The 22965-nt window shown below is 47.8% G+C and overlaps 1 protein-coding gene across 1 annotated transcript in view; it reads left to right on the forward strand.

Annotated features, from left to right (window-relative positions):
- Positions 1-19601, forward strand: part of LOC120053257 (SH3 and multiple ankyrin repeat domains protein 3-like) — a 275026-nt gene extending 255425 nt beyond the window's left edge. The window contains exons 19-28 of the mRNA XM_039000401.1: positions 6885-6965; positions 7280-7303; positions 7915-8045; positions 8299-8404; positions 8524-9065; positions 9179-9289; positions 9362-10323; positions 10489-10941; positions 11035-11316; positions 19037-19601. Coding sequence (XP_038856329.1) covers positions 6885-6965; positions 7280-7303; positions 7915-8045; positions 8299-8404; positions 8524-9065; positions 9179-9289; positions 9362-10323; positions 10489-10941; positions 11035-11316; positions 19037-19601 — 3257 coding nt within the window. The remainder of the gene's footprint in view (positions 1-6884; positions 6966-7279; positions 7304-7914; positions 8046-8298; positions 8405-8523; positions 9066-9178; positions 9290-9361; positions 10324-10488; positions 10942-11034; positions 11317-19036) is intronic.
- Positions 19602-22965: the final 3364 nt, after the last annotated feature.

Genomic DNA, 22965 nt, shown 5'->3' on the forward strand with positions numbered 1-22965 from the left:
AAAAGCAGAAATAGATAAAAAATTCATCACTAACCTTTGATGATCTTCATCAGATGACACTCATAGGACTTCATGTTACACAATACATGTATGTTTTGTTTGATAAAGTTCATATTTATATCCAAAAATCTCAGTTTACATTGGCGCGTTATGTTCAGTAATGTTTTGCTTTCAAAACATCCTGTGATTTTGCAGAGAGCCACATGAAATTACAGAAATACTCATCATAAATGTTGATGAAAATACAAGTGTTATACATGGAATTAAAGATATACTTCTCCTTAATGTAACCGCTGTGTCAGATTTCAAAAAGCTTTACGGAAAAAGCACACCATGCAATAATCTGAGTACAGCGCTCAGACACAAAAACAGGCCATACAGATACCTGCCATGTTGTGGAGTCAGTAAACGTCAGAAATAGCGTTATAAATATTCACTTACCTTTGATGATCTTCATCAGAATGCACTCCCAGGAATCCCAGTTCCACAATAAATGTTTGTTTTGTTCGATAAAGTCCATCATTTAGGTCCAAATACCTCCTTTTTGTTCGCGCGTTTAGTTCACAAATCCAAATTCACGAGGCGCAGGCCAGACGAAAAGTCAAAAAGTTCCATTACAGTTCGTAGAAACATGTCAAACGATGTATAAAATCAATCTTTAGGATGTTTTTATCATAAATATTCAATAATATTCCAACCGGACAATTCGTTTGTCTTTAGAAATTAAAAGGAACGCAGCTACCTCTCAAGGGCACGCGCCTGACTGAGCTCATGGCATTCTGCCAGACCCCTTAGTCAAACAGCTCTTATTCTCTCCCCCTTCACAGTAGAAGCCTGAAACAAGGTTCTAAAGACTGTTGACATCTAGTGGAAGCCTTAGGAAGTGCAATATGACCCCATAGACACTGTATATTGGATAGGCAAAGACTTGAAAACCTACAAATCTCAGATTTCCCACTTCCTGGTTGGATTTTTCTCCGTTTTTTGCCTGCCATATGAGTTCTGTTATACTCACAGACATCATTCAAACAGATTTAGAAACTTCAGAGTGTTTTCTATCCAAATATACTAATAAAATGCAAATCTTAGCTTCTGGGCCTGAGTAGCAGGCTGTTTACTCTGGGCACCTTATTCATCCAAGCTACTCAACTTCTTATGGCTGGGGGCAGTATTAAATGACAGCTTCTGTATTAGTATGTTGTCATGGAAATGGCAGTTGACACTAGATGTATGGAAGTAGGATCTGTATGTTCCCATCACCAAGGTGATTTCACCACGTTGCCACACTGTAAATTCATGTGGTTTCCATGTCAACGGCATCTCATCATCTCTCTGCAAAACATCTCCCACTCACTCCTGCTACTACGACCTCGGGAACGTGTGTGTTTGTGTGTGCGTGTGTGCATGTGTCTCTGTGTGTGTCTCCTTGGGTGGGAGAGAGAGAGACAGATAGCTCTGACCTACTTCCATCTGGACAGTAGATAGCAGATCTGTCTTAGTGCCAGTATGTGCCCCCCCCCCCCCCCCCCCCCCCGCTCCTCTACACACACACACACACACACACACACACACACACACACACACACACACACACACACACACACACACACACACACACACACACACACACACACACACACACACACACACACACACACACACGCATGAGAGAGAGAGAGAGATAAATGAAAGAGAGCAGCAGAGTGGTAGCTGTGATATGGAGGTCTTTGAGTAGTCAGTCAGTGATTGGTGATCTGTGAATCGTCTAGTCATTACAAATATATAGTCCTCCTGTCACTAGAGACAGTACACTGGTCCATGTGGAACTGAACATGACAGACCTGCTTTGCTGTTTTTTGCTGTTTTTTAAGGATGATTTGCATATCCAGCATATTGTTTTTTAAGGGTGATTTGCATATCCGGCATGCTGTTTTTTAAGGATGATTTGCATATCCGGCATGTTGTTTTTTAAGGATGATTTGCATATCCGGCATGTTGTTTTTTAAGGATGATTTGTATATCCGGCATGTTGTTTTTTCCAAGAGGTTCTATTTTTTGACTAGAAATGTGGAATATTTCTCCTTCTGGTGATGTTTTTGCAGGTGAGTGAATTAATCTGATCCTATACAGTGACAACAATATTAAACTTGAGTATACTGAGCTGATAGCACAGGAGGTTGGTGGCACCGTAATTGGGGGAGGACGGGCTCGTGGTAATGGTTGGAGCGGAATAAGTAGAATGGTATCAAAAACGTTAAACATATGGTTTCCATGTGTTTGATGCCATTCATTTCGCTCCATTCCAGCCATTATTATGAACCGTCCTCCCCTCAGCAGCCTCCTCTGGAGAAATGAATTGGTTATGAAGACGTTCATCTTGGTCATGATGAAGTCCCCACATGCTCTCGTCACACTAGAGGACTCAGGAGTGTACAATGTGTGTTGGGGGGTGAGAGGGGGCAATGGACAGGGGAGAGACAGTAGACAATGTGTGTTGGGGGGTGAGAAGGGGCAATGGACAGGGGAGAGACAGTAGACAATGTGCGTTGGGGGGTGAGAGGGGGCAATGGACAGGGCAGAGACAGTAGACAATGTGTGTTGGGGGGTGAGAAGGGGCAATGGACAGGGGAGAGACAGTAGACAATGTGTGTTGGGGGGTGAAAGGGGGCAATGGACAGGGGAGAGACAGTAGACAATGTGCGTTGGGGGGTGAGAGGGGGCAATGGACAGGGCAGAGACGGTAGACAATGTGTGTTGGGGGGTGAAAGGGGGCAATGGACAGGGGAGAGACAGTAGACAATGTGCGTTGGGGGGTGAGAGGGGGCAATGGACAGGGCAGAGACGGTAGACAATGTGTGTTGGGGGTTGAGAGGGGGCAATGGACAGGGCAGAGACGGTAGACAATGTGTGTTGGGGGGTGAAAGGGGGCAATGGACAGGGGAGAGTTAGTAGACAATGTGTGTTGGGGGGTGAGAGGGGGCAATGGACAGGGGAGAGACAGTAGACAATGTGTGTTGGGGGGTGAGAGGGGGCAATGGACAGGGGAGAGACAGTAGACAATGTGCGTTGGGGGGTGAGAGGGGGCAATGGATAGGGCAGAGACGGTAGACAATGTGTGTTGGGGGGTGAAAGGGGACAATGGACAGGGGAGAGTTAGTAGACAATGTGTGTTGGGGGGTGAGAGGGGGCAATGGACAGGGCAGAGACGGTAGACAATGTGTGTTGGGGGGTGAGAGGGGGCAATGGACAGGGCAGAGACGGTAGACAATGTGTGTTGGGGGGTGAAAGGGGACAATGGACAGGGGAGAGTTAGTAGACAATGTGTGTTGGGGGGTGAGAGGGGGCAATGGACAGGGGAGAGACAGTAGACAATGTGTGTTGGGGGGTGAGAGGGGGCAATGGACAGGGGAGAGACAGTAGACAATGTGCGTTGGGGGGGGAGAGGGGGCAATGGACAGGGCAGAGACGGTAGACAATGTGTGTTGGGGGGTGAAAGGGGACAATGGACAGGGGAGAGTTAGTAGACAATGTGTGTTGGGGGGTGAGAGGGGGCAATGGACAGGGCAGAGACGGTAGACAATGTGTGTTGGGAGGTGAGAGGGGGCAATGGACAGGGCAGAGACGGTAGACAATGTGTGTTGGGGGGTGAAAGGGGGCAATGGACAGGGGAGAGTTAGTAGACAATGTGTGTTGGGGGGTGAGAGGGGGCAATGGACAGGGGAGAGACAGTAGACAATGTGTGTTGGGGGGTGAGAGGGGGCAATGGACAGGGGAGAGACAGTAGACAATGTGCGTTGGGGGGTGAGAGGGGGCAATGGACAGGGCAGAGACGGTAGACAATGTGTGTTGGGGGGTGAAAGGGGGCAATGGACAGGGGAGAGTTAGTAGACAATGTGTGTTGGGGGGTGAGAGGGGGCAATGGACAGGGGAGAGACAGTAGACAATGTGTGTTGGGGGGTGAAAGGGGGCAATGGACAGGGGAGAGACAGTAGACAATGTGCGTTGGGGGGTGAGAGGGGGCAATGGACAGGGCAGAGACGGTAGACAATGTGTGTTGGGGGGTGAAAGGGGGCAATGGACAGGGGAGAGACAGTAGACAATGTGCGTTGGGGGGGTGAGAGGGGGCAATGGACAGGGCAGAGACGGTAGACAATGTGTGTTGGGGGGTGAAAGGGGGCAATGGACAGGGGAGAGACAGTAGACAATGTGCGTTGGGGGGTGAGAGGGGGCAATGGACAGGGCAGAGACGGTAGACAATGTGTGTTGGGGGGTGAAAGGGGGCAATGGACAGGGGAGAGACAGTAGACAATGTGCGTTGGGGGGGTGAGAGGGGGCAATGGACAGGGCAGAGACGGTAGACAATGTGTGTTGGGGGGTGAAAGGGGGCAATGGACAGGGGAGAGACAGTAGACAATGTGCGTTGGGGGGTGAGAGGGGGCAATGGACAGGGCAGAGACGGTAGACAATGTGTGTTGGGGGGTGAAAGGGGGCAATGGACAGGGGAGAGACAGTAGACAATGTGCGTTGGGGGGTGAGAGGGGGCAATGGACAGGGCAGAGACGGTAGACAATGTGTGTTGGGGGGTGAGAGGGGGCAATGGACAGGGCAGAGACGGTAGACAATGTGTGTTGGGGGGTGAAAGGGGGCAATGGACAGGGGAGAGTTAGTAGACAATGTGTGTTGGGGGGTGAGAGGGGGCAATGGACAGGGGAGAGACAGTAGACAATGTGTGTTGGGGGGTGAGAGGGGGCAATGGACAGGGGAGAGACAGTAGACAATGTGCGTTGGGGGGTGAGAGGGGGCAATGGACAGGGCAGAGACGGTAGACAATGTGTGTTGGGGGGTGAAAGGGGGCAATGGACAGGGGAGAGTTAGTAGACAATGTGTGTTGGGGGGTGAGAGGGGGCAATGGACAGGGCAGAGACGGTAGACAATGTGTGTTGGGGGGTGAGAGGGGGCAATGGACAGGGCAGAGACGGTAGACAATGTGTGTTGGGGGGTGAAAGGGGGCAATGGACAGGGGAGAGTTAGTAGACAATGTGTGTTGGGGGGTGAGAGGGGGCAATGGACAGGGGAGAGACAGTAGACAATGTGTGTTGGGGGGTGAGAGGGGGCAATGGACAGGGGAGAGACAGTAGACAATGTGCGTTGGGGGGTGAGAGGGGGCAATGGACAGGGCAGAGACGGTAGACAATGTGTGTTGGGGGGTGAAAGGGGGCAATGGACAGGGGAGAGTTAGTAGACAATGTGTGTGGGGGGGGGAGAGGGGGCAATGGACAGGGGAGAGACAGTAGACAATGTGTGTTGGGGGGTGAAAGGGGGCAATGGACAGGGGAGAGACAGTAGACAATGTGCGTTGGGGGGTGAGAGGGGGCAATGGACAGGGCAGAGACGGTAGACAATGTGTGTTGGGGGGTGAAAGGGGGCAATGGACAGGGCAGAGACGGTAGACAATGTGTGTTGGGGGGTGAAAGGGGGCAATGGACAGGGGAGAGACAGTAGACAATGTGCGTTGGGGGGTGAGAGGGGGCAATGGACAGGGCAGAGACGGTAGACAGATCTGAGAGATATAACCACCCCATGGGGTTCTGCTGAGCTGGCTTTGCTCTGCCTGGCAATTCTGTGATGTTCTAAGCTGTTCTAAGCTGTGTTCAATACTCTAACAGGCTGCTCCAAGGGGACCTTCTCTGCAATTTGTAACTCTGCAGACACTCTCACACACTCTCGCAACCCCCCCCCCCCCCCCCCCCCTTCTCTATCTCTCACACACACACACACACTCACTCACACACAAGCCTCTGCGTCAAACCTTGCTACCGCCATGGTAACCATAGCAACCATGCTGCGTGCTTGAATTAAACATTGCAATACACTTTCTCTAGCGCTCTCTCTCTCTCTCTCTCTCTCTCTCCGTACTTTACATGAATATGCTGACCGGTGATGAAGTGATACTGTATGGACTAGATTAGATCAGATTTCTAGCTGCTCAGTGTAGCAGCGTAGCCAGGCTGTGGTGGCATCCAGATGTTCTGCTGATCTGTTGTTACTCTCCACAGTGGTGCATTGAGACAGGACTGGCTGGTTGACAGTATATTGAATGAGGTGTATTGTATTGTGCAGAGACTGGAAGGTATGCTGCTGTATTTTAACATGTTCAGATGATACAGTGTGTTGGGTGGCGGAGTGCAGCATGGATTTCATAGGCTGTGCGGTGTAATTCTGTGCTGGTGTATTTTAGCTGTGATCATAGGTAGCTGCACATGCGATGCAGCACAGCGGGAGGTATTGCACTGTAGTAGTTGACGCTGTGATGGCATGGGCTATCTGTTTTGAGGGATTGTATTGTAGCATGTTAACAGTGAGCTTTTCTGCTGTTATTTGGATGTGGACTGGATAGTAATAATATGTAGGTGTTTGGTAGTGGTTGTGGACTGGTGCAGCACTAATAGTGAGCTGATTTGTAATAGTTAGTAGGCTTTACAAGGTTCCTCCCGGTTTTTGGAGGTTAGAGGGGATGTGTGTATTCGGACTGGTGTGAGTGGTTTGCTGGTAGTATATCAAGGGATTTCTGAGCTGTGGGATCTACAACTTCTTCCTCTGCCAAGGCCGCATGGCACAATGTACTCCCCACCGAAGTGTTCAGTGGGGTGGTGAGTGTGAGTGTGTTTGTGTGTTTGACGGAGGGAAAGAGAGAGGTACGATGAAGAAGAGTGTGTCTACCCGCAGCCTGAACAAGTCGTCCAGCTTTCCACAGGCTGACCAGGGAAAGGCTGTGAAGACAGGATGGAGCGTTCGGCTGGGCCACACTCGCAGGGCGCTGAGCAGCAGGGCCAAGGAGCCTTCCTCCTCAACTTCATCATCTTCACCCTGCCTTTTCTCCACAGCTCCCCCGCCACCCAAAAGAGCCCCCAGCACCACCTTGACGCTGCGCTCCAAGTCCATGACTGCCGAACTGGAGGAACTGGGTGAGTGTGAGAATACAGATGCAAACATTCACACACATATGTCCCCACTCTGTCTCTCTCTCTCTGTCTCTGTGGCTCTGTCTCTCTCTCTCTCTCTGTCTCTCTATGTGTCTTTGTCTCTCTCTCTCTCTCACTTCACATTTTTCATAAAAATATGCTTCCTGCCTTAACACAATTTAGAGCATCTTTAGCTCTGACAGCATAATCTTGTCTTTCTTCTTAACTCTTGATATTTCCTTTCTCTTTGACTCACTCACTCTCTCTCACACACACACACATCCTGACCCACATTTTCTGTCCTCTCTTTTACCAAGCTTCCGTCCGGAGGAGGAGAGGAGGTGAGTCTGAGTGGAGACCTGTTGAGGCATCTTCATGGCCTCTCTGAGCATCACAGCCTGACACACTGTTCAATATGGATGAAGCACCGGCACGGCGTGGGCACTGAGCTCTGAGTCAGTCAGTCAGAACCTGCTCCTCAAAGATTATAGACTCAGACGCTGTACCCCGTGCCTCTGACCCAGTGGAGGCTGCTGAGGGGAGGACGGCTCATAATAATGGCTGGAACGGAGTAAATGGAATGGCATCAAACCATGTGTTTGATGTATTTTATACCATTCCACTGATTCCGCTCCAGCCGTTACCACAAGCCCGTCCTCCCCAATTAAGGTGCCACCAACCTCCTGTGCTCTAATCCAACATAGTGAAGGTTTCTTTAGTTGTGTGATATGCATGGTGTAACTGTCAATTCTAAATATATTTGAACATGTGTAGACCTGCATGCTTGTGTTGATATTGTGTGGCGATGTGACATTTTCTCATTTCTAGATGTCTGACAGGGACTAGGGGCTGTGCATTGTGTGCAAACACAATTTGTCATGTAGAAAGCATCTGGTCCGTGCATGCTGTGTAGCTGTATTCAGACTGTGTTGTCTGTGTGATCCCTGTACAGAAAGGCTAGATGAGATGCTAGCGCCCCAGGAGCATTTGATGTTACGTTCCCAGCCCCCAGAGGCCGACTACAGAGCTGCTACTGTCAAACAGAGACCTACCGGCAGGAGAATCACATCAGCAGAGATCAGTGTGAGTTCACATACACACACGTGTGCAGAAACACATAGATGCACACTCTCTCTCTCTCCCACGCACGCACGCACACACACACACACACACACATTCACACACACAGCCATTCTGAAACAGAGACCTACAAGCCGCAGAATAATATCAGCATATATACCCTCCCACATACTCATATACCGTACATACTGTTTTGTATAAAATATGCGTCTGAAACCTTTTTGTGAGTGTGTGTGTGTCTGTGTGTGTGTTTCAGTCGCTGTTTGAGAGGCAGGGCATGGCACTACATGGTGGGCTCCACCCAGGGATGGAGAGGGCTCATATGCAGCTGCCTAGAGGGATGTCCAGGACCAAGTCATTCGGTAACACCTTTCACCTTTAGTACAGTACTCAGTCAATAACTTGGCAACTATAGTGCATAATCTCTGTACTCCTTTAGACATTCTAACTCTCTCTGTCCTTTGCCCCCTGACCTCTCCAGGTGCGACTGAGGAGGACCGACTGTCGGCTTTGGCTGGAGAACACCGTTTCCCCCGGAGCTCTTCCATGACTGACAGCCTCCGAGACCACTCCCACTCCCATTCTATCCCGCCCCCTCCCCAGACTGCCCCCCCCCCTCCCCCCTCCCTCTACTACCTGGACACTGGCCCTCCCCCCTCCTTCTGCCCCCCTCCTCCCCCTGCCAGGGGTCAAGGTCAGGGTCATGATCCTGGAGGTCGTTCCAGCTTCAAGCCCTCCTCCCTGGACCTGGACCGGCCCTACGACCCATCGCCCCGCCAGTCCTCCCATCTCGAACGCCAGAAGAAGACAAGGTCAATGATTATTCTACAAGACTCCTCCCACTTACCCGTGGAGCCCACCGACATCCCCCGACCCTCTGCCTCCGCTACACCACCCGAGCGAATTAAAAGGAAAGGACGGGTGATTGACAACCCGTACGCCAATGTGGGCCAGTTTAGTATTGGGTTGTACACGCCCACCAAGCCCCAGCGCAAGAAGAGCCCTCTGGTGAAACAGCTACAGGTAGGTTAAGTTGTTTATTTCTTTATTCTGATTAATAGCTGTTACTGTAGCAAGTGAACAAAGTTTGTTTTGAAGTTGAAGTTTCTAATTACTTGTCATCTCTACCCCTCCAGGTAGAGGACGCTCAGGAGAGAGCCAGCATCGCCTTGGCTGCCGCCCACTCCCGAGAGCCCTCCCCCTCAGGTCGACACCCACACACCCACAGCCACACACACACCAGCCGGGCCGACTACTACCAGCAGCAGTTGATGGTGGAGCGCGAGCGTATGCGTCTCCAGGGAGAGGCCCTGCTACAGGGGAAAGGTCCGTTTGCTGCCGCTATCGCCGGCGCTGTGAAGGACCGAGAGCGCCGTCTAGAGGAACGGAGGAAATCAACAGTCTTCCTGTCGGTGGGGACCATGGAGGGGGGGTCTGGGTCTGTCCCTGAGGCCCCCTCCTACACCACATCTCGCTCCATCGATGAGCGCCTGCTCAGCAGAGAATTTGGCCAGCTGCCACCCCCTGCCCTGGCCCTGCGTCCCTCACCTGGTGGCACTACCTTCATCCACCCACTCACAGGGAAGCCCCTGGATCCTAACTCGCCCCTGGCTCTTGCGCTGGCCGCAAGAGAGCGGGCACTTACCTCCCAGACCCAGTCCCCCGCCAGCAGCCCTGAGCCCAGGACTAAACAGGACAGGGCTGGGGCTGGAAGTCAGGGGGCTTCGCTCTTCATCGACAGCCAGACCAAAGAGCCTCAGCATGGGGACGGGAGTCCGGGGTCGCCCCAGGCTGGAAAACCCCAGTGGGGAGCATCCTCACCCACCTTGCTTCGCCAGGAGATGGAGGGGAGAGTAGAGGAGAGAAAGGAGGAGAGGAGAACGGAGGATAAGAAGAGTTTGTTGATCAGTATCATGGACACATCCCAACAGAAGACGGCTGGACTAATCATGGTCCATGCCACCAGTAACGGCCAGGCAGTGGGGCTGGAACCAGGGCTGGAGCAGACCCCCACCTCCCCAGCCACCGAGCCCAGTAAACCCTCCCTCAATCGGGTTCCATCGCCTAGCCCCTCTGCCTCTCAGCCCCAGGCCCAGCCCCAGGCCCAGCACCCCTCCAGCCCAGCCCAGGCTACCTTGGCCCAGGGCAGTTCAGAGGAAGATGTCGAGCCCTACACAGTGAGCCTACCTCCAGCAATGCTGTCCTCAAGTGATGAGGAGACCAGAGAGGAGCTGAAGAAGATCGGGGTGCTCCCACCTCCGGATGAGTTCGCCAACGGGTTGCTGGCCAAGGCACAAGCACTGGAACAAGCCCAAGCCCAAGCCCAAGCCCAGGGGACCCCTGTACCCCAGTCGAAATCCGTCACCTCCCCCACAACATCTACCACCCCTACTCCCCTCACCCCTTCCACCACCACCCCAACCCCCAGCCTGACCCCCACCTCCAGCCTGACCCCCACCCCGCCTCAGGGCCCTCCTCTCCAGCCTTCCCCCGGAGGAGCAGTCGTCTCAGGGAAGCCCTCGAACCCGGACCAGTCCCATCCTCCAGCCCTGTTGGCTGAGTCTGGTTCAGCAGCAGACTCTGGTGTGGAGGAGGCAGACACACGCAGCTCGAGTGAGAGAGAGCGGGACCACCACCTGGAGACCACCAGCACCGTGTCCACCGTCTCCAGCATGTCCACTCTGTCCTCGGAGAGTGGTGAGCCCGCCGACACACATACCTCCTATGCCGACGGGCAGAGCTTTGTGCTCGACAAGCCACCAGTGCCTCCCAAGCCCAGGCTAAAATCCCACATCGGAGGCAGTAAAGGCCCGGTAACCTTCAGGGACCCGTTGCTGAAGCAGAGCTCTGACAGCGAGCTGTTATCCCAGCAGCAGGCAGCTGCTCTTGCTGCAGCAGCGGCCGGAGGGGCAGGGCTGGGGCATGGAGGCCTGGGGTCTGGAGGCCTTGGGTCTGGAGGCCTGGGGTCAGGCTCTATATCTGGTCTGGTGGGAGGCCCAGGGAGGCCCCGCTACCTCTTCCAGAGGAGGTCCAAGCTGTGGGGGGACCAGATGGAGGCGCGAGGACCCGGGGTGGGGTTAGGGATGGGGAGTCTTGGCAGTCTAGGGGGGTTGGGGCTAGGGCTGGGGGGTGAGGAGGGAGGCAAACCATCGGTGATTGGGGAACTGAGTTCCAGACTGCAGCAGCTGAATAAGGATACCAGGTCTCTGGGGGAGGAGGAGCCACTGGGGGCATCGCTGGACCCTGGGAGGAAGTCCCCTGTGACAGGCGCCAGGTAAGACAGGAGAGAGGGAGGCTAACTGAACATGGCCAAACCAATCCTAGGCTCTATTCAAGTACTTCTGAGATGCATCATTCTTTCTTCCCTTCCTTGAAGTAATTAAGATTAAACAAATAATATTTTGGGTGGATTAAAGCAAGGTTCCATTAGACTACACAGCTTTCACATATCCACTCAGCTGTTCAAAAAGCTTCATATTCAGTTTAAAGGTTAAAAGGATTAAAAAACATCTGTAAATATTACATTATAATTATCACTGCTGGCCTTGTTGTGCATGGTTTGCTCTCTCCCATTATAAAGTATGCCATACCCCCTGCACAGCAAACTGCAGTGGTAAGTAAGAGAGACTGAGGATAGAAGACATGCCTAGCCAATGCTACAATGTTAGCATTAACTTTCCTTAGCAATGCTAATGAAAACAGGCCCTTTCATTAGCAATCCCCATTCCTCTCTGGTACAGCATAGCAATAGCAAGGTGAGATAATAGGATTAGGGTTGAGGTTACGCTTAGACATTTTGGTGTGCAACCTATGGAGTGATTGTATGACACGCCATTTTTGGAGGATTCGTTTTTTCCCCGTTTTTTTTTTCTTTCATTGTTCTACTGAAAGTCCTTTGTATTCCTACAGATGTTACAAGGACACGGATGGGAGTAAACTTTAAGTTTATAGCCACTAGGGTAAACCCAAACTCATTGTATTATTCATTTCCTAACCAGCCTATTAACTAACCCTATGGGAATGAAATAATTTACAGATTTTGTTTATTTTATTTCTCAAACCCCCATCAGTTGTTACCTTGTTTGCATGATCCACTTCCTGACGTTTCGACCAATAAAATTAGACATCAGGCTTACCGTGCACTAACTAATTAATCACTTCCTGTAGAGGACCATAAAACATGACTAAATGTTATTATTAAGCAATAAGGCACAAGGGTTGTGGTATATGGCAATATACCACGACTAAGGGCTATTCTTAGCATGATGCAATGCAGGGTGCCTGGATACAGCCATTAGCCGTGGTATATTGGCCATATACCATAAACCCCCTTGTGCCTTATTGCTATTATAAACTGGTTACCAATGTAATTAGAGCAGTAAAAATACATGTTTTGCAATACCCGTGGTATACGGCTGTCAGCCAATATACCACAGCTGTCAGCCAATCAGCACTCAGGGCTCAAACCACCCAGTTTATAATTCTGTACTGTATGCATGTAGTACTGGATCTCTCTGACACGCCACCACTATAATGTAAAATATATATATTTTCAGTAACTGATTGGAGTTTTAAAGATTCTCTCCAATGTACATTACATTCTTTCATTGACAATTCTAGGTCTAGACTGAGTAAACTTCAGATCATCTCAAATAATTATATGATGTAATCCCGTACAGTATAGAGATTATAGATCACCTGAAACATGCTGAGTTCTAAACTGTTTCCATGGTGACAGCATTGGCCTGCTATTAACAGTAACCTTTGTTGTATCTAGTCAGTAAATCAGCTCTAAATCTCACTCAATAAAAAACTGCGTGTGTGTGTGTGTGTGCATGTATGTGTGTGTGCTTATGTGTGCAGGGTTGGTCGGTTGGTGCAAACAAGGTAACACAGGGCCTGGAGGGATGCACTTCCTGGATGCTTCTTCTCATCTCACGCACATACACACTCTCATCTATGACCCTGCCAGCCCCCACACACACCTCCCTCTCTCCTACGTGCAATGCTCAGCTGGAGTGGGTAAAAGTTGCCTCTAACCACTGATAAAGGATCAATTAATTGTTTTAACTCCAAAATGGTTTAAAGATGGAATCCGCAGTAGGGGAAACAGCGCCACTGTCTGTCCCACCGTCATTGTTACATTTTGGGTTTCTGACAGGCGGAGGTGACAAGCGTCACACAACGTGCTATAATAAGTTACATGTTCTGCTGTTCTATCACCGTGCAATGATATCTGAGGCAATAAAACAGTGTTCGTTGTTTGCAGTAACTTCTTTGTTGTTGTAATATCACAAACAGACGTGGCAGTTTCACCATTAAGGATTCCAGCTTTAAATTCGGATTGGGACTAGGTTAATCTGATCCTAGATCTGTGGTTAGGGTTAACATATACAGTACCTCAACTCCCTCCTTAGATTGCTTTCATCTCTCTCCTCTTTGCCAGCTACCATGTTCACTCCCTCCTTCCACTATGGTCTGCTGGCTGCTTACAGGGATAGTACAACACAAAAATCTTAGTCTGTCAGATACCAAATATACACGAGACTGCAGACTTCTCCTAATGCATATACAATAGCAGGATCTGCACATATATAACATCATCTACACAATATCATCTACATAAATGGCATGAACTACATGACTTTTAGCTCAACTTTTTAGGTATTAAAACATCTGATATATTCTTGGAGTGAACTATCCCTTTAACGTTCAGAGAGATTGGGCTAAATGAATGATCCTGCCCCCTCCCCTCACCTGACAAATCAGCTTCAAACTCAAGCACATCAGCAGAGATACAGTGGGATGAACCGTTGCCTGCTGTTGAAATACTGTCCATTAGTTGTTTTTACTAGTTTGGTCTTACTTATTTTAGTATATTAGATCTTATGTTGATCATGATTGTTTATGATGTATGTAGGTGATAGTGGTTATACAGTATCAAATAGCTTAGATCTAGTTAGTGTAAGGCTCAGTTAACCAACCTTATTAGTAGCATAGTCTTCTTTCAGGAGTCTTCAGATGTATCTCAATAGTCTAAAATGTCTTCCTCTCCTCACCACCTCTCCTTCATCTGTATTGAATTGATCTGAACAGGTGAACGCAACATAGGCGATGGCTTCTTGGAATTCGCTTTCACCTGTCCAGTTCTTTCATATGATGCGGTGACTATGAAGTAAAGAAGGGAAGAGGAAGGTGAATGTGAAGAAAGGAAGTGGTTTTAGGACTATTGAGATGCAGACCTGATGCCTTTGTTTGTCTACTGAGCAGGAGGACCAGTTATGACCACCAGTACCACCCTGACCTGGTTGTGGATAGGAACAGTAGTGGCGGCCTGCGAGCTCGCCTCATCTCTCTCTCCATGAAGCTCAGCAATGTTCTCAGATAAGGTGCTGAGGGACACTACTATTATAGCATTCTATAGAGTAGTTATGGTTAGTCATGTAGCGTATCAGCAAAGCAAATGTGTTAGTTGAATATTTCACCATGTGTTTGAAGTAAGTATCACATCCCGTCAACTCAACCAATCCCAGAGCTGGACTCTGACATTACCTACATTCCCTGTGATGTCAGAGGATAGCGTGATGTCACATGTGTCATGTGACAGAGTGTTTTGATTGGCCCACTCTTCCCTCTCAGTTAATTTGACTAATCTTGACCTTATCCAGTCAAAATCAACCTCCCTGCATCGTCCCGCCCCCAACGTCATCTGATACTTCTATTTCTACAGACTTTCTTTCTGTTCAGTTTAAATGAAGGAAAAGCTCAAATTATGCACATCGTTATTCTCTCTCTCTCTTCCTCCCTCTCTTTTTCACCCACTTCACACAGTTGCAGAACTCATTCGCTTGATTTCTGTGGTGTGTACACTCACTCGGTGTTGCTCCATACATTTATCACCGGTCCATGTCTGTCTCATTCAAATGTATCCATGCCGCCAAAAGTGCTATATGTGTCATTCATTCATCCATTCAATAATGTCCACTCATGCTATGTTGTCATAGCTTTGGCTGGTTCAGAATATCCTGGTTGTCATTTGTTTGAGTTGTGCTCTTTGGTCTTTTCTGATCTTTTATTTATGTTACATATGTTTCTGTTTGATATCAGTGATTGTGTTGGGGATTTCATTAGTCCACTGACGAGTCATCACACACTATAGTATACACTCTATTATAAACTGGGTGGTTCCAGCCCTGAATGCTGATTGGCTGACCATGGGTACGACAAAACATGTATTTTTACTGCTCTAATTATGTTGGTAACCAGTTTATAATAGCAATAAGGCACCTCAGGGGTTTGTGGTATATAGCCAATATATCACGGCTAAGGGCTGTATCCATTCCGCGTTGCGTCATGCGTAAGAACACCCCTTAGCCGTGGTATATTGGTTAATCTGGCCTTATTGCTTAACTCTACTATACAATACTATGAGTCTCCATAATCTGAGTTTAAACTCACAAACACACAGAGTCAGGAGACTCTTGCCATTCATCCTGTTCCTCACTGTTTTATTTTGTTGTTTTTTCTGTTGGTTTGTATTCTTTATCCTTTTATTCGGTGTTTGAGATGTGAATAGTGTGCTCATTTCTCTCTCATGTGGCCTAGTGGACTCATCTGGTTCTGATTTACTCAACTCTGCTGTCGTTGTCATGTCAAAAACACATAAACACAACCACACACCCACACTAACAAACACGGGCACCCTTCATCCACACATACTAACACACACACATACATTGGCTTGACATGGCCAGAGGAGTTGTCTAAAGCAGAGCCAGGTGTGGCTAGCAAGCTACGTCTCATGGACTGATGCTAACATTCTCTCCCATTGCTCTCTCTCTGCTCACCTTGCATGCTCCGCCCCGCTGCTCTGATCTGATTGGTCTAGAACTGACTGTACGCCCAGGAGGGCAAGACGACCGTGTAAGTGCGCATGGAGCTCATGTCATCTCACTCCGCCCATCTCTGTAGCTACCAACCGTCTCACCTCCTAAACCCATGCCACACAGCACTCTCCCAACACACACACAAAGACATACACAAATGCACACGCAATCGCAAGTACACATGGATGTTGGTACTAACTGAAAACACCACCCTGTCCTCCACCACTCCCACACACCTCCCTGCCTGTCCCCAAAACCAACCTACTTCTCCATTTTCCCCCTGAACTCTTCCACCACGCCTCCTCTCCACCCCTCCCTCCCCCTAACCCCTCACTCTTTACATGAATTCCTACTGTGTTGACTTTTCTCCACCTCTCCACCCCTCCCTCCCCTTAACCCCTCACTCTCTCCAGTCATTCCTGCGGTATTGGCTGTTCTTCACCTCTCCACCTCTCCACCCCTCCCTCCCCTTAACCCCTCACTCTCTCCAGTCATTCCTGCGGTATTGGCTGTTCTTCACCTCTCCACCCCTCCCTCCCCTTAACCCCTCACTCTCTCCAGTCATTCCTGCGGTATTGGCTGTTCTTCACCTCTCCACCTCTCCACCCCTCCCTCCCCTTAACCCCTCACTCTCTCCAGTCATTCCTGCGGTATTGGCTGTTCTTCACCTCTCCACCCCTCCCTCCCCTTAACCCCTCACTCTCTCCAGTCATTCCTGCGGTATTGGCTGTTCTTCACCTTTCCACCTCTCCACCCATCCCTCCCCTTAACCCCTCACTCTCTCCAGTCATTTCTGTGGTATTGGCTGTTCTTCACCTCAAAGCCCTCAGGTCTCACACTGTACGGTGCTTTATCTGGGTCAAATACAGACAAATAATCAAACCATTACTATCTAAAGTGATCTAACAGTGTACACAGGGTACAGTCCGGAGTGAGACTCAGGGAAAGCACTGGGATATGGTATAAATACGGTAGTTTGCGCATCATCTACGGTGTGAGGACTAAGCTAGTGTTGTAGCTGCCATAGCTCTCTCCTTTCTTACCCACAGAGCAGACCATTTTTCTCCCATACAGAGCCCTACCTGTTTCTCCTGTAGAGCTATAAAGACATGACCCTTACTCTTACTATATGCATGGTCAGCTTTTTGGACCCAAAATATGCTGACACAAGGAAATCATGTTCACTGCTTTTATTTGTGTGCATGCTTGTGTGTACGGTCAAAGACTGGCCAGGTTTTGAACAATTATCCTTTAACTCTGGCATTTGTTGGAGGTTACATTAGGCTTGTATTATGTTCCTCTGACAGGACAGAACCATAAACACCCTCCACCACATACTCTCATAGCTTCAAATCAGAGCTGTATTTATTGAGGCATAAAATAAATCATTATTTGATCTTGCAGACATTGATTCCGCTTTGATATAACTTTATTAAACAAGCACCATTCGCCAGAGTAGCCTGTTCTCTGGGCCTGCCGAATGAGTAGAGAAAAGACGTAAAGTAGAGAATCACACGCATGCCCACATGAAAAATACTTCCGTTTACTATAGAATACTATAGTACTTCCTATAGAATTATGTAGTGAACTGTAGTATACAGTAGAATACTATACTACACACTCTAGTATCCTTCGATCATGTAGAATACTATAGTACAGACTGCAAAAACACTACAGTAAAAACTACAGTAATGTCCGCAAAAACAATACAGTAATTATTATAGTATATGCTACCGTATTTAATTTGCATATCTCAATTCGTGCCACCCATACTGTAAGGTAGAAACCCATAAGTGAGAAAATGATAATGTTCCCTACATATTATAGAAAAGAGCAGAAGCTCTGAACTATCTGTTCAGACCTCAGTCCTACCTACCTACAGGTTATGGAAAATTTCCTCTTTGAGTATTTTGTCCAGTAGTTTTCCTCAAGGAGATAGCCACCACTGCTATGTCGAAGATAATAAAACAAAAACACTTTAGTAAATACTACAGTAATGTCCGCAAACTAACTACAGTAAATATTACAGTATATTACAGTCTGCAAAGACACTACAGTAAATACTATAGTATATACTACCATTTTTTTTACTTCAGTATTTATTCTATAGTAAATTGTACATACGACAGTGTACTGCAATCATGTACGCAACACTAGAGTAAATACTACAGTGTTCACTGTAGTGTTTTTGAGGACCAAGAATGGCCACTGGTGAAACTGCACCAGTTTCTGGGTCCCCGTCTGTGAGACTGGAGTCTCAGTGGGGTTTAGAATGGACATCAGAGAAACTGAGCGATGGGAGCCAGGGAAATGCTGATGAGGGCTCTATGTCGGAGAGGACATCTTGATTGGCAATAAGACGGAATTAAGTTTCACTAAAGTAATTTATGAAGGAGAGCGGGAAAGGGAGAAAGGGAGTGAGAGATAGAAAGAGATTGATACTCTCAGTGATTGCTCTGTCAGAATGAGCTGGATCCACCAAGTGTTGCTGGATCGTCTTCCACTAGCTAGACAGTATGCAGCTCGCGTTTCTCTTGCACACCATATGCCATCAACTGGATAGATCGAACCGAGAGAGAACAGCGAAAGCGACTACAGAGGGAATTGGTAGATAGAACCCATTTCTGCTCTGTCAGATGTTCTGCCATGTTCCGGTTCTGTAACGTTCCAGTTCCTTAGTGTTCCAATTCAACTGTGTTTTCTGCAGTGTTCCTCTCTCCTGAACCCAAGAAAGGTTGGACCATCTTGTATTCGGCCTTTAAGTCATGTACAAACCAACTGAGTAGTTGAAAACAATGAAGCCTTTGATCTTGCTGTGATTTTAACTAGCTCTCAGTAACGGTCACTAACCCTGCAGCTCCTCAGTGGCTTGATGTTTCAAAGGCTCAACAGATCAAATGGCTCTTTTTACTTGTGTGAAGCTTTATAGATAAAAACACTGTGACATTGTTCTAATATCTCTTTGCCTTTTTCTTTCTCTACATCTCATTGCGCTTACTTTCTCTGTATCTTTCTTTCTCTGTATCCCTCTCACCCTCTTTCCCTCCCTCCCAACCTCCCTCCCTCTCCTTCTCTCTCTCTCTCTCCATCTTTCGCTCTCTCCTCCAGACTTTTCAGCAGTCTAGGAGAGCTCCACACCATTTCCCAGAGAAGCTACGGCACTTCCTACACCATCCGGCCCGGCAGCCGCTACCCCATAACACGCCGAATCCCAAGCCCCGGCTCGGGCTCCCCAGATCGGGGTGACCCCCTAAGTCGACTCCCAGGCTTCGGCTTACCCATTTCGCCCACCACGCCGCCCCACACAATCCTCAAGTCATCCAGCCTCAGCCTGCCCCATGAGCCCAAAGAGGTGCGCTTTGTTATGAGGAGCTCCAGCGCCCGGTCCCGCTCCCCGTCTCCCTCTCCCTCTCACTCTCCTGGGCTGGGCTCACCCCTCCTGGCCCTCAGACCCTTCCACCAGAAGCCCCTCCACCTGTGGAACAAGTACGACGTTGGAGACTGGCTGGAGAGCATCCACCTCGGGGAGCACAGGGCCGGCTTTCAGGAGCATGAGATTGAGGGCTCGCACCTGCCAGCACTCACCAAGGAGGACTTTGCTGAGCTGGGGGTGACGCGGGTGGGACACCGCATGAACATCGAACGAGCACTCAAACAGCTGCTGGAGAGCTGACCCCTGCCCTGAGAGAGAGAGAGAAAGAAAGAGGGAGAGAGAGAGAGGCGGGAAGAAATAGGGAGAGAGAAAAATGGCTAGACCACCCCAGTTTTACACCAACTCCATTTTAGGTCGCTGCTTTTCATTTCTTTTTATTCTGATGTCTCTGAAAGTTTCAGTGATTGCGTTCATATGCAGCTCTCAGCACTGCACTGAATTATGAAGTCCCTCCCCCATCTCACAACCTATCAGATGAGTCCTCTGATAGAGGCACATAAACTCTTTGCAGAACAGAATCTCGCATGAGCGCCGATTAGAACATTTGATTTGTGACTACTTGAGTTGCTCCTTTAGTCACACCTTTAACCTATCCCACAGACCTTTCCTTCGCTGTACCGCTCTTCTTCTCCCTGTCCCTCCATCTCTTTCCCTCCTGTTCGTTTTTTGCCTCTGAAGGATCCCCAGTTTGTGTGAAGAAGAGGAGGATGAATCTCGTTCCAAACGGAAAGTTCAGTTGCCTTTCAGAATATTCTTACAGAGATCAACTACGGTGAACACAGGAGTAAAGATGCAGTACTGACCTAGTATTGACATAGAACTGACATACTGATACAGTACTGACACAGGCCTCTCTCCACTCTGCCTGGCATTGTGTTTAACACTTGTGCCCAGAGACAGAGTTTGGTGTTGGAGACCACGTGGGGAGAACTCATCTATCCTGGGACCGTCTCACGAACTGACTGTGCTATCTATTATATTTGGAGAATGTTTAACCAACACTAGTGGCTTTTTTCATAATCAAAACATTTGCTTTGGGTTTCCAAAGGGAATATTATAAATAGATATAATATAAATGTATTTAAATAGCTTTGAGGGGGGAAAAAACGACAGAACGTTGAAAAAAAGATACGTTATATACAGAGCATCTGACTCCTACTTCTAGACAGAGTACAGAGAGAAAACTGTAACATTTATTCCACCAACAATTTACTTGTTTTTACCAATTATATACATATATATATATATATTTGAAAAAAAGTATATAGATATATAAAAATGAATTTTTTTCATAAAATATACAACTTTACTAAAACTATACATATTCAATATACAACACGCTATTGATTAACTGTCCTTCTATGGTCACTCTTTCCTGAACAGTAGCATGAGAAGTTGCATCACTTCCTGAACAGAAGGTTGTGTTTTGTTTCCGCTTGTTTTCTTGCGGTCTTCCGTCATGCTGAAGGGTATCCCACACAGTGAGGGGTGTGAAACCACAGTTGACCCCATGTTTAAACCCAGTGACCTCAACACATACTCAGATGTAGATATACACAGATAGGGTCTTAATTATCAGTCTGTTGCAGAAGAACTTTCCTGCAACTTTCCTGCACTTGTAGTGTATTTGAGGTTTAAAAAGTATTCTGAAGTTTGTAATTTACACTTTGAAATGTTTTTGTATCAACCTCTACAAAAATGTCCATTAATTATAATATAATAATAATTCACATTTCCTGTTGCTGCAGGATTATTTTCCTGCTGTAGCAAACTGGCTCAAATGAAGATCTTATATATACTGTACACACATGAACATTCACCTGGTCAAACAAATAACACGCTTAGATTCACACACAGACACGCACACAGTCCTCATCCAACCTAAGACCGGTAGCATCATTATCTACATCTGAGACCATGGTTTGGGATAGAGAACGGGATGTCTTAAGAAATCAACAATTGTAATGTGAATAGCTGCTCTCAATGGTTAGAGACAGTGAGTGTCATCCATACACACAACAACACAGTGGTAGATCAATACTCTCTGGGAGAACAACAATGGTTAGAGACAGTGAGTGTCATCCATACACACAACAACACAGTGGTAGATCAATACTCTCTGGGAGAACAACAATGGTGCGTTTAAGAGGGAGCAACATTCTCAATAACGCAGATGTTTTATTTCACCTTTATTTCACCTTTATTTATACGTTTTTTTTCTCATTGAGATAACATCTCTTTTCCTAGAGAGACCTGGTCCAATAGCAGCAAATAGAACTGACATGGTACAACTGTCATGAGCGTCTTATAAAGAACAAACATACTATTATACAAGTTCATTTTTTGCTTTTGTAGGTAAAGAAAATGTAGTATAAGTTTCGCAACAGTGAAGCATGTCTGTTCTCTATAATACATTACTATCTACATTGTTGTTTAATATTGGACTCCTCTGAACATGACCCAGGTGGACTCTACTACCACTAAAACCTTAACTAGTCAACAGTAGCACTGAAACCTTTATGCTCAGTTAAGATCCTTGGCAAAGAGCCGCGCACCAGTCCTATCTATCTTTGTGAAACGTTCCTTTGTATCCATTTAGCAGGTGGTAAATTCAACATTGTGTCAATGTTGTAGGGATAACGCTCACTGTCTCACATTGGACCTCACAGACGATCTCACTCCTGATTCTGGTGACATGCGGGATGTTCTAAATGACACCCTTATCCCTATAGTGCCCTCCATTTTACATTTTGTGGCACTATTTAAGGAAAAGGATATATTTTGGGCCACTACCATACCGTCTGACTCATTTAGGCTTTTGTGTTTATTTGTTATGCCCCCCCCCCCCCTCCATAATGTAGGGGTTGATTGTTGGTTTGTGTTTATTTGTTATGCCCCCCCCCCCCCCTCCATAATGTAGGGGTTGATTGTTGGTTTGTGTTTATTTGTTATGTCCCCCCCCCCCCCTCCATAATGTAGGGGTTGATTGTTGGTTTGTGTTTATTTGTTATGCCCCCCCCCCCCCTCCATAATGTAGGGGTTGATTGTTGGTTTGTGTTTATTTGTTATGCCCCCCCCCCCTCCATAATGTAGGGGTTGATTGTTGGTTTGTGTTTATTTGTTATGGGCCCCCCCCCCTCCATAATGTAGGGGTTGATTGTTGGTTTGTGTTTATTTGTTATGCCCCCCCCCCCTCCATAACGTAGGGGTTGATTGTTGGTTTGTGTTTATTTGTTATGTCCCCCCCCCCTCCATAATGTAGGGGTTGATTGTTGGTTTGTGTTTATTTGTTATGGGCCCCCCCCCCTCCATAATATAGGGGTTGATTGTTGGTTTGTGTTTATTTGTTATGCCCCCCCCCCCTCCATAATGTAGGGGTTGATTGTTGGTTTGTGTTTATTTGTTATGTCCCCCCCCCCTCCATAATATAGGGGTTGATTGTTGGTTTGTGTTTATTTGTTATGTCCCCCCCCCCCCTCCATAATGTAGGGGTTGATTGTTGGTTTGTGTTTATTTGTTATGTCCCCCCCTCCATAATGTAGGGGTTGATTGTTGGTTTGTGTTTATTTGTTTTGCCCCCCCCCCCCCCCCTCCATAATGTATG

The sequence above is a fragment of the Salvelinus namaycush genome, chromosome 9 (genome assembly GCF_016432855.1).
Source record: "Salvelinus namaycush isolate Seneca chromosome 9, SaNama_1.0, whole genome shotgun sequence".
Taxonomy (NCBI): Eukaryota; Metazoa; Chordata; class Actinopteri; order Salmoniformes; family Salmonidae; genus Salvelinus; species Salvelinus namaycush.